Below are 12,482 nucleotides of genomic sequence, written 5' to 3'. Positions count from 1 at the left end.
CATTATTTAATAACGGCATAGGATGTCTATTAATAACTAATAAATACACTATAAATATAAATTCAGTTCAAGCAGGTATCCAGATGTGTGCTCTTTTCTGTTATACAGGATATATTGTTGAACATTGTAGATAAACAAAAGATAAATTGAGTGGATTTTTAGTGTTGTCTGGAATAAATAAATGATAGGAATTTAATTTGTACTTGAACTTATTATTAATATTTTATTAGCTATGCCAAATAACAGGATGAAGTTGTATAAAAAGAGATCAGAATGCTACCTTGTAAAAATATTTTATTGAAAAAGATTTGTAATAAGTATTCTTTATAGAATATTATTTTTTAAGCTCACTAATGTACTATAGGTAAACTAACTATATTAGTCATAGTTTTGTTTTCAGATATACTGCTCTTGTAGAACATACATGTAAATGGTAAATATTAACCACATAATAAATGTAAAATTTATTTCACGCCCATTCCTTAACATAAAAAGAGTTAACTTGAGATACAAAACACAAGATATTCTTAAATGTGCCAACGATTTTACAAAAAGATCATTTGAATTGGAGAAAGAAGCAAATGATATGGAAATAGAAATTAATTCTTTAAATAAGGTATATATTTTAGGTTTATATATTGTTAATGTATAAATATGTTGTTATTTATATGTCTAATATGTCTTAGAAGAGTTGCTTTTTTAAGATTAATTGATTTATTTAATACATTAGTGCTCTATCTGTATGTACACCTGCGTGCCAGAAGAGGACATCGGGTCCCCTTACAGATGGTTGTGAACCATCATGTGGTTGCTGGGAATTGAACTCAGGACTTCTGGAAGGGCAGACAGTACTCTTAACTGCTGAACCACCTCTCTAACTAAGAAGAGCTGTTTTAAAAGACAGTTTAAATATGAAGAAAGGCTTTTTTTTTCCTTAGCGAAGCCAAAATGTATTTCAGGTTCTGAAAAAATTTAATTCTTTGTTTGGGAAATAGTTAGGCATTATTTGAGGTCTGAGGAAAGATGAAGAAAGAACAAGATTTAAGTTAGTCATAAGATTTATTTTGTTCATTGAAGGATCAAATGTAGGCTACTGTGCTTGTTAGACAAATGCATCACTGACTACACTCTCAGCCAGACTTTAAAGAACAACAGTGTATTTGAAAGAGGGAACAAAATAGTAAATACCTTAGGGATTTAATCTGGAAAAACTTATAGTTTGTAATATTTAGAAGACTAGGATAAAAATAACTTAGTTTTTATGATTTTCTGGAATATATTTTAGTATCATTCCTTGAGTTGTGTTTTTTTATTTAAAAAATTATGTATTTGTGTGAATGTTTTTTCTGCATGTATATGCACTAAATGAATGCCTGGTGCCTGTGGAGATAAGAAAAAGCCACCAAATTCCCTAGGACTGGAGTTATAGATGGTTGTGAGCCACCAGGTAAATTCTGGGAACTGAACCTGAGTCCCCTGTACGAGCAGCAAGTGTTCTTAACCATTAGTTATCTCTCCAGCCAGGGCATGGCAGTTTTTGACAAATACTAACAAAAATTATAGAAAGAATATACCTACTAGTTACGAGAAATATATACATGACTACTCTAAAAGTCAGTCTCTCTCTCTCTCTCTCTCTCTCTCTCTCTCTCTCTCTCTCTCTCTCTCTCTCTCTCTCTCTCTCCACATGGAGGCCAGAGATCAGCATTGGTATCTTCCTCAGTTCTGTCTCTACCTTCCCAGTACTGGCTTTACAGGCTCACAACCTTACACCTGGCTTGTGTGGATGCTGGACATCTGAAGTGAGGTCCTTATGCTTTCAGAGCAAGCACCCTACCAAGTTAGCTTTCCTTAAATGCTAGGCAGTGGCTCTGCTATAGTCTTCTAAGTACTGAGGATTGAAAGTGTGAGTCATCATGAAGCTAACTATTTTGTTTTTCTCGTTTTTCTTTTTAGCAGATCGCAAGACTTTTTGAAAGTAAAAAATTTTCAGAAGCTCTAGATGAAAAGAAAAAAAATACAGAAAAGAGAAAAGAATTTGAAGAGAGGTATAGGTAAACTTTAAAACAATTTTATGTGAACAGATATTCTGTATCTAAAATTTTTGAGTGTGTTCCTGATATAATTTTATGCATGATTTTCTATTAATTTTATGAAAATAGTATTTTTAAATGTTATGAATTAATATCCCAAACTGCCTTTTGCTTAAGAAGACCAAAGGTTCATACAGTAAAACACAGGGTAACAGCAGCACATCTATTCTAGAACTTATCAGAGTGTAAACTCTGTCCAGTTTTTGTGCTAATACCACAGCAGTTACAAACCAGGTTAAACAGTAGAGAAGCAGTGTCTTTGCCTTTTTTCACTTGACTAGTGACCAGTGTGACTGGTTCTTCCTTTACCACAGAGGAAGATGAGACCCTTTGGAGTCTATACCATAATTATTTTCATTCATCCTTATGGAGATAATACAAAGCATCGCTGAGACATTAAAAACATACTGATTTTACCTATTATTGTGGGAGAGAAAAATACATGGATTACTATTCCTAGTTCTAATCAGCTTTCTTCTTTTGGTTTTTGCATATAACTTGTTTGTTTGTATGTTTGTTTATTTCGAGACAAGGTTTGTCTAAGTAGCCTTGGCCATGCGGAAACTTGTTGTGTAGATCAGGCTGGCCTTGAACTTACAGAGATCTACCTCTGCCTCCCAAGTGCTGAGATTAATAACATATGCCACCACCACCCAGCTTTTTGTTTGTTCTTAAATTTCAATCCCCATACTCCATTACCTTTATCCTAATTTTTTTCAAACATACTTTTCTTCTGAGTTAATTTCCCTGATGCTACTTTCTTGGAACTATTATGTTGATGCCTCCACTCTTTCATATTACCTCATGACACTGTGTCATTAATTTTATGAAGAAATTGATTGAGCAGTCTGTAAATATATAGAGAGACTTTTTTTATGAATACTTGAATATTATAAAAACTTTGTATATTATAAGGAATGTATTTAATTACTTAGCCAATTTTTTACTCAATATATATTATTTACAATTCATGTTTTTGCTTTCCATAATTTGTTATTAATACTCAATTGTTATCTAAAAATATCATATGGTAAATTCCAGAAATAAACAAATTAAACACCATTCTGAACTGAACAACATTCATGCTGTTCTTTCACACATAAAATGTGAATCATTCCTTGGTCCAGTGAATCAGTGTTATATACACTGTTGGTTGCTTAGTATCCATCTCAGTTATCATATCAACTGTGCTGATATCATATTGTCTATACCCAGGGTAACCCGTATTTTTGAAATGGCTTGTACATATAAGAGTAGCAATGCTGGACTGGGAGATGGCTCAGAGGTTAAGGGCAGTGACTGCTCTTGCAGATGACCCAGGTTCAAATCCCAGCTCCCACATGGCAGCTCACAACTCTCTGTAACTATAAGATCTGACACTCTCACATAGACACACAGGCAGGCAAAATACCAATGCTCATAAAGTAAAGGTAAATTTAAAAAAAAAAGATAAAAAGAGTAGCAATGCTGGCAATTGTGATATGCCAGAGAGATGATGTAAAGGGTTTTCTTAAAGAGATAGTTTTCAACTCACAGAAAGAAAGCAACGATATACTTTGGTTAAGATTTGTGATATAAAGTTTATCTGTGAAACTCTGTAGAAGGAAGAAATAAATACCACTTTTACTGTCATACATTAATGCAGAAGTTAGGAAAAGTGTATAATAAGTGCTTATTTATAATGAAAAAGACATTTAGTATGTGCATGCTTCTGTGTATAGCAAAAGATATACTATAAATAAACTTTTACATTTAGGCATCCATTGAGGGTTGGGGGTCATATAATGTATCTTCTGTTCACAAAAGAAGAATAATGTACTTTTACAGTGCATATACTCAGTTGGGGATTTAGCTCAGTGGTAGAGCGCTTGCCTAGCGAGCGCAAGGCCCTGGGTTCGGTCCCCAGCTCCGAAAAACAGAGAAAAGAAAAAAAAAACTACAGTGCATATACTCATTTAATTTAGAAAAAATTCAATGAAGTTGTTCTTACAGTAATAAGGTTAAAAGACACATTTACCTTTTGACTATAATATTGCTTTAATAATTTTTGTATTCATGATAATCGATTGTTTCTAAATAAATCTTTTAAAATTTCAAGTCTCTGAAGTCTGGAACACGTTATTTTTAGTGTAAGTGTTTAAAATGGTTTTTATCTTTGTTAAGTGGTTATGTTTACAAGGAAGGGTGAGGTATATTGAGAAGAGCATTGGGTTTAATCAGGACAGTGCTGGTACTACTTATTTCCAAGTAATTTAATAATAATGATTAAATCTGTTAAATGCTTTGTAAACCTAGTATCATAATCTGCAAAAGTGAAGATGTTTAACAGTATAGTATCTAAATAATTGCCTTTGGATTTTAATTGTAATCTAATAGTGAGTGTGAATTCTTTCTTCAGAATTCCTGAGAAAGATGAGCAAGTGTGGAACACAAGTTCTCAGAGCAGCCAGTTACTGCCGTGCGACCCTCAGAGACTTGTGAGACTCACAAGTAAGAGTTCCTCAGAACCAAGAGGTACAGGTACAGAATGTGTTTATCATTCAGAAACTTCGTTTTTTCTAGACAGAGAGGAAATAAAAGGTAATTTTAGTTATCATTTGATGTAAGCAAGGACAAAATACTTAAGACCTGTAGACATGGGAAAGTACCACTTTAACTTTGAGAACAAACAGGATATGACTTGTACACCATCTTTTCTACTCTGTTTTTGAGGAAATCAATTTTGTAATGTTTTTAAAAAGTATTCTAGTCTGGTAGTACAAACGTCAGATGAAAATGACTAGCTCTGTTTAAAGGGCTAGGTCATATATTTATAGTGCTGGTCATTGAGATGTTTCAATTACATTTCATTCAAGAGTTTGCAGATTCTATTAAAAACATTGAATACTTTGATTACACTTTAAATTTTTCTTCATTAATATTACTACTGTCTTTTTAGTAATCAATTTTAAGAGAGTAGTTTGTCACTTGACTGTCTTGCCATTTTACATTCATGATTATGTAATAACTAGTGTACAGTAGTGAGTTAAAATGTTTGAAACTTTTCATATTTTAAGTTAAATACTCTTATAAACTTGATTTTTAAAGTATAAATTGTGATCAAATGGTTGGAGAAATGAGGGTGGAGCTGGATTTACAGCTCAGTGGCAGAGTGTGAACTTAGCATGTATGAGGCAATGAGTTTGAGATCTTGTTTGGTTTTATCTTTGGAATTAATTTGAAACAATACATTTAATCTAGATAAAAAAGAAGAAAATTCAGCCAATCAGTCCAAGTTTGTTAGAAGTGACTTGAGACAAAAAGAAAATGATCCGCAGGTATGTATTTCTGTTTTCAATAGGATAAATAGCTTGCTTAAATGAGATGATACATGTAGGTAAGACACAATAATGTATGTGTGTGCCTCTGTATTTATTTGCATTAAATTAGCCACTACTATTACCTCAGAGTTTCAATGTGGATGGGTGGTGGTGGCACATGCCTTTAATCCCAGCACTTGGAAGGCAGAGGCAGGTGGATCTTTGAGTTCAAGGCCAGCCCTGGCATGAGTTCCAGGACAACCAGGACTACAAGGAGAAACCCTCTCAAAAAAATAAAAAGAAGAAGAAGAGGAACAGGAACAGGAAGTGGGAGAGAGAGGGATAGGGAGAGGGAGAAGAAAGGTATCAATATGGCATTCAGGATAAACTTTCCCTTTGTGACTAAATATCATATAAAATATATTTTAAAATACCAAGCCTGGTAGTTAGTATACCAAAACTTTTGATAAATATCTACTAAACCCTTCATTAATTACAGGACCAATTTCACAGGCTGCACCTATAGCACTCTCTCATAGGGATTTCTGTTACTTACAAAATACCAGAGACAGTTCATAAAGAAAAAAAGTGACTCCCATAACATTATGGATTATTGCTATTGTGCTTTGTTGACTCTCAGAACTTGACCCTACTGCTCGAGATACCACACATTTCCAACATGGAACCTGAAGAAATTGAAGTGGGATCTGACCTAGAAGTCTCCCCACAAAAGACTGATTCTCTTAGTATTCAAAGATACTATTAGAGCTGCTAAGAGAGAAAAGCAATTAATAATCCTTCCTAACTCTAAAGCCTATGAACCCCAACAATGGGGTGTTTATCACTCTGTTTCATTCCCTAGAGACAGAGTCTCTCACTGAACCTAAAGCTTGATATTTCTGGGACCTGCCCATCCTTGCCTCTCATGCACAATTTTTATGTGGGTGCTAGGAATTCAAATCCAGGTTCTTATGCTTGCCCAACAAGTGAAGTTACTAGCATCCTTTTCTTTAGCCCTTTAAAAAAATTCTGTTTCTGTCTCTGTCTCTAGCTCTACCCAGTCTCTCTATATGTATCCATATCTTTATCTATAAGTATCTGTATCTTATGTCTCTATACATCTATATTTGTCTATCATCTCTCTATGTATATACATTATATATATATATAGCTACCAAGGGAAAAGAATTTTGGGGATTATAGAAGAAATCAAAATAGAATTTATAAAATTTAACAAAATACTATAAAATATGTGATATGTGGACAGACTGGTTCTCAGAGCAAAATATATATTTAAAAACAAACATTAGAAAGTGGAAATTATTAATTATCAAATATTTCTACTTAAAAATTGAAGAATAAAATTTATACAATAAAGATTAGTAAACAGAAAGCAAAAAATTAGTGACATTAAAAGGTTGGGTTGATGATTCTGATCAAGAGCTAACATACCTTAAATATCAATAAAATTTCAACAACTTAAATAACCTTTCTGGAACAGAAGAGACAAAAGATAAATATTTATCTTCCGAATAAACAGATCATTCTACATGTGGAAGAATATTTTATTTAGAATATTGAGAGAATACTATGTAAGACTTTTTAAAATTAAATGTGGGGTAAGAAGGATATTTCTGTAAAACAGTTTAAATTATAAATAGGCTGACAGAAGAAAAACATAGCTATATAGTTTCCTCTCTCTAACAGCTTTTGCTCTTTCTCTGTTAATCTTCTCCCAGCATATATGGCTAGACTCAGAGTCTCAGGTGAGCATCATCAAAGCTTTCAGGATCCCATCAAGACTGCTTAGCCTTGATGCTACTGACTGTTTTTTTTTGTTGTTGTTGTTGTTTGTTTGTTTGTTTTAAGACAGGGTTTTTCTGTTCATCCTTGGCTATCCGGAAACTTGCTCAGTAGATCAGGCTAGCCTCAAACTTAAATCTGCCTGCCTCTGCCTCCCACGTGCTGGGACTAAAGGTGTGCAGCACCATGCCCTGCTGCTACTGATAATTTTGACTAGATAACTTCTTTGTTGTGGATAGAGGCCAGAAACATCTTACTTCTAAGTTAATGACAATCAAAAATATCTGCATACATTCTTAGATGTTTTCTGACAGCAAAATTGTCCTCAGATGACAACCTCTGGTTCAAATAAAGCTCTTTAAACAATTTCAAAATACAAAAAATGTTGGAGAATTATCACAACAAACCTGATAGCAAAGACAAGAATACTTATACAATCAGTATTAAGAATAATCATAGCTGTAAAAGTCCCAATAATTAGCAAAGTAAATTTAATAGAATAACATTAATAACATAATTATCAATACCTCTGAGACATGCAATGGACTTTGAAAATTAGAAAAATCTGTTAATATGATTCATTACATTTACCAATTAGTAAAACATTTTAGCATCCAATCCCTTGGACCTGGAGTTACAGACTGTATGATGTCATGTGGGTATGTGTGCCACCAAGTATATCCTAGTAATTAAACCCAGGGTATTCTTAATTGCTGAACATTTTCCAGTTCTATGTATGCGTGTGATACTTGCCATAAGTGGTATGTGCCTTGACACATGCAGAGATCAGAGGTTGGCCTTCAGAAATCATCAGTTCTGCCTTCCACCCTGTGGGTGGGATCTGGGGATCAAACTCCAGTCATCAGGCTTGGCAGCCAGTGCCTTTATCTTCTGAGTCATCTCTGTGGCCCCCAAGAAATTTTTTAAAGGACCAAGCAAGGACTGCCAGCTATTGAAAACCATCCAATGGAAAACAGATAGCATTTTCAACAAATGGTGCTGGTTCAACTGGAGATCAGCATGTAGAAGAATGCAAATTGATCCATTTTTATCACCCTGTATAACCCAAGTAGATCAAGGACCTCCACATCAAACCAGATACACTCAAACTAATAGAGGAAAAAGTGGGGAAGAGTCTTGATCACATGGGCACTGGGGAAAATTTCCTGAACAAAACACCAATGGCTTATGTTCTAAGATCAAGAATTGACAAATGGGACCTCATAACACTGCAAAGCTTCTGTAAGGCAGCAGACACTGTCATTAGAACACAATGGCAACCAACAGATTGGGAAAAGATCTTTACCAATCCTACATCTGATAGAGGGTTAATATCCAAAAATAGACAAAGAACTCAAGAAGTTAGACTCCAGAGAGCCAAATAACATTAAAAATGGAGTACAGAGCTAAACAAAGAATTCTCAGCTGAGGAATACAGAATGGCTGAGAAGTACCTAAAGAAATGCTCAACATCCTTAGTCATCAGGGAAATGCAAATCAAAACAACCCTGAGATTCCACCTCACACCAGTCAGAATGGCTAAGATCAAAAACTCAGGTGACAACAGATGCTGTTGAGGATATGGAGAAAGAGGAATACTCCTTCATTGTTGGTGGGATTGCAAACTGGTACAACCACTCTGGAAATCAGTTTGGAGGTTCCTCAGAAAATTGGACATTGCACTACCTGAGGACCCAGCTATACCTCTCCTGGGCATATACCCAAAAGATGCTCCAACGTACAACAAAGGCACATGCTCCACTATGTTCATAGCAGCCTTATTTATAATAGCCAGAAGCTAGAAAGAACCCAGATGCCCTTCAATAGAGGATTGGATACAGAAAACGTGGTACATCTACACAATGGCATACTACTCAGCTATCAAAAACAATGACTTCGGGGTTGGGGATTTAGCTCAGTGGTAGAGCGCTTGCCTAGGAAGCGCAAGGCCTTGGGTTCGGTCCCCAGCTCCGAAAAAAACAAAACAAAACAAAAACAAAAACAATGACTTCATGAAATACATAGGCAAGTGGATTAAACTAGAAAATATCATCCTGGGTGAGGTAACCCAATCACAGAAAAACACTTGGTATGTACTCACTGATAAGTGGATATTAGCCCAAAAGCTTGAATTACCCAAGATACAATCCACGGACCACATGAAGCTCAAGAAGAAGGATGATCAAAATGTGGGTGCTTCACTCCTTCTTAAAAGGGGGAACAAAAATATTCATAGGAGGAGATATGGAGGCAAAGTTTGGAGCAGAGACTGAAGGAACAGCCATTCAGAGCCTGCCCCACATGTGGCCCATGTATACACAGCCACCAAAACTAGGTAAGTTTGATGCATCCTGACAGGAACCAGATACAGATGTATCCTGAGAGACACAGCCAGAGCATGTCAAATACAGAGGCGAATACCAGCAGCAAACCATTGAACTGAGAACAGGACCCCCGTTGGAGGAATTAGAGAAAGGATTGAAAGAGCTGAAGGGGCTTGGGACCCCATATGAACAGCAATGCCAACAACCAGAGCTCCCAGGGACTTAACCACTAGCCAAAGACTATACATGTACTGACCCGTGGCTCCAACTGCATATATAACAGAGGATGGTCTTGTTGGGCACCAATGGAAGGAGAAGCCTTTAGTCCCGCCAAGGTTGGACCCCCAGTGCAGGGGAATGTCGGGGGGCATGAAGGGAGTGGTTGGGGAGGGGAACACCCTTATAGAAGAAGGGGAGGGAGTGTGATAGGGGGCTTATGGACAGGAAACCAGGAAAGGGAATAATATTTGAAATGTAAATAAAAAATCCAATAAAAAAAAACTCATTTGCCTTTTTCTTAAAAAGTAAAATATACTTACCAAGGAAGCGCAAGGCCCTGGGTTCGGTCCCCAGCTCCGAAAAAAAGAACCAAAAAAAAAAAAAAAGTAAAATATATTTCTTTGAGGCATTCTTCTACATAATTCCATTACAAAATTTACTAATTGTAAGTTCAATGATTTTTTGCATACAGTTTGCATAACTATCGTAACTGTCAGATTCCAGAATACTTCCATCACCTCGTTTATTTTGAAAAATAACATAAAAATCAAGTGATTAATAAAAAATTAATACTCATTTGATTAGTGAATATGGATAGGTTAAAATTTTAAAGTTTACCTTAAATGAAAAATTTCTACCACAAATAGTTACCATATTTATCAAGAACATCAATTATTTAAGAATCCTAAACCTTTTTGCTTCTCAGTATAGTTGCCTTATGTTTCCTTTGTAGCTATTTCAGTTAATGTATATAGTTTTAGGTACTGATCGTGGTAGTAATTATGGGAATGAAATGCTAATATAAGTAGAGATCCCAGTGTAGTTATGATACAGGATTATTTTATATAGTCAATCTAATGCTTAATTATTTTTTCAGATATTTAATGACTCCGGTATGGATAGTAATTCAAAATCTTCACATGTTCCAGCTGTTAAAAGTTCACAAGGTTTTATGCAATTCAGGTAATTTTTAAAATTTAAAAACTGCCCAAAGTGTTGGGATTTAGCTCCATGTTAGTGTATTTGTCTGCTTTCATCCAAGAAAAGAAACATTTTCATCTCTGAGGTAATTTCAAATATTGACTCTGAAGTAATAAAAATTATATTTATTGCATTTTAGATTGAATCAACCAAATTACAATCAATGGATTGAAAAGGAACATATAGGTATTTACTGTTTATATTTTTTCTAAATAATAACTATATCAGTTTTTACTAAATTATTTGGATGTTTTTTTGTTTTGTTTTGTTTTGTTTGTTTTTTTTTTTTTTTAGTTTTTTTTTTTTTTTCCAGAGCTGGAGACCGAACCCAGGGCCTTGCGCTTGCTAGGCAAGCGCTTTACCACTAAGCTAAATCTCCAACCCCTATTTGGATGTTTTTAACTCTCACTAATGGAAGTATATATGTGGTTTAATGATACATTTTTATCAGAAAAAATACATTTCCTTATAGAAAATGTGGGAAACAAAGAAAAATATAAAGAAAACAAAATGTAACTAACCAAACATAACTAAAATAATGCAGTCTGTTGTATAGTCTCTTAGTTTTTTAAGATATGTGTTAATTTTACTCTCTATTCCCCATTTGAATTATACAATATATGTAATTTAATCCCATTTCCCAATTCGACTGCATACAGTCATTACAAATAAAACATGACATGAGGCCATTTTTCCTATCATTAATTTTATTTGCAATGACTACATAATATTCCATTGCATGAATATAGTAGATTTCTGTTATTTTCTTACATTTAATATCTTTTTGTTTCTATTTTTGAAACTATACATAATGCTTTTATATTTTTATATTAATTTTTGCTGCCTTGACTATTTTCTTTAACTGAACATCATAGAAAAGTCATAGGATATATGTATGAGCTTATTTTCACAAGATCAACAAAACGTTGGAACTGTGGCAAACAATGGGACATACCTTTTCTAACTATTTATATGTGGATGTGAATGCATGGATGTATAGTGACATAAGCACACACGCATGTATATCATATACATAGATACATATTGATAACCTTTTAATGAGTCACATTATACCCCATATCATGGTATATGAAAGTCATCACCTTTTGACTTTTTGAAGTTTTACAATGAATCATTTGGAAACCATACAGTTTTGCAAACTGGGGCTGGAAAGATGGCTCAGTGGTTAAGAGTACATCAGCTTTTCCAGAGGACTCAAGTTCAATTTGCAGTACCTACAATGAAAACAACCATTCATAAGTCAACTTCCAGGGGACCTGCTACTCTCTTCTGTCTTCCTCAGACTGTCACACGTATGGCAAACATTCACATAGATACATATACATAAATAAAAATATCTCTAAAAATATTTGTAGATGTATATATTTTCAGAATGTTACAGTCTATCAGACTATTTTTTCACTTCTCATATATGGATCAATTTAAACAACATGTGTATATTATACAGATGAATACTCTTTGCTTTCTTTTAAGAGGAAAAAAATGCCTTTCCTGTGCATGTGATCTACTCCAGCTGTTTATAATCCTCTTCACAAGCTAAGCCGATTGGATTAAACAGGGAGGAATAGCTAATCTCTTAAGAACAATGCATCCTTGACATAGAGATGTTGGGAAATATATATAACTGGCATAGTCCTACTTGTGCTGAGCATGTGTTGTGAGACTTCATGCTCAAGAAGACATGTAATTATTTTAGAAAAAAACAAAGACTTTCAACAATCTCTAAACCTGTAAGTTGAGGA

At 34.4% G+C, this 12,482-nt stretch overlaps 1 protein-coding gene across 5 annotated transcripts in view; it reads left to right on the top strand.

Moving 5' to 3' along the window:
- The window catches only part of Six6os1 (Six6 opposite strand transcript 1), a 36,273-nt gene that overhangs the window by 9,182 nt on the left and 14,609 nt on the right, over nucleotides 1–12,482 (top strand). For 2 of the 5 annotated variants that reach the window (NM_001432103.1, XM_087554272.1), the window contains 6 exon segments: nucleotides 496–616; nucleotides 1,957–2,048; nucleotides 4,492–4,613; nucleotides 5,334–5,410; nucleotides 10,616–10,701; nucleotides 10,859–10,905. In NM_001432103.1, the coding sequence (NP_001419032.1) occupies nucleotides 496–616; nucleotides 1,957–2,048; nucleotides 4,492–4,613; nucleotides 5,334–5,410; nucleotides 10,616–10,701; nucleotides 10,859–10,905 (545 nt within the window). 5 annotated transcript variants of the gene reach the window in all.

Source organism: Rattus norvegicus, chromosome 6 (genome assembly GCF_021556685.1).
Source record: "Rattus norvegicus strain SHRSP/BbbUtx chromosome 6, alternate assembly SHRSP_T2T, whole genome shotgun sequence".
NCBI lineage: Eukaryota > Metazoa > Chordata > Mammalia > Rodentia > Muridae > Rattus > Rattus norvegicus.
This window is presented reverse-complemented; position numbering and strand designations above follow the sequence as displayed.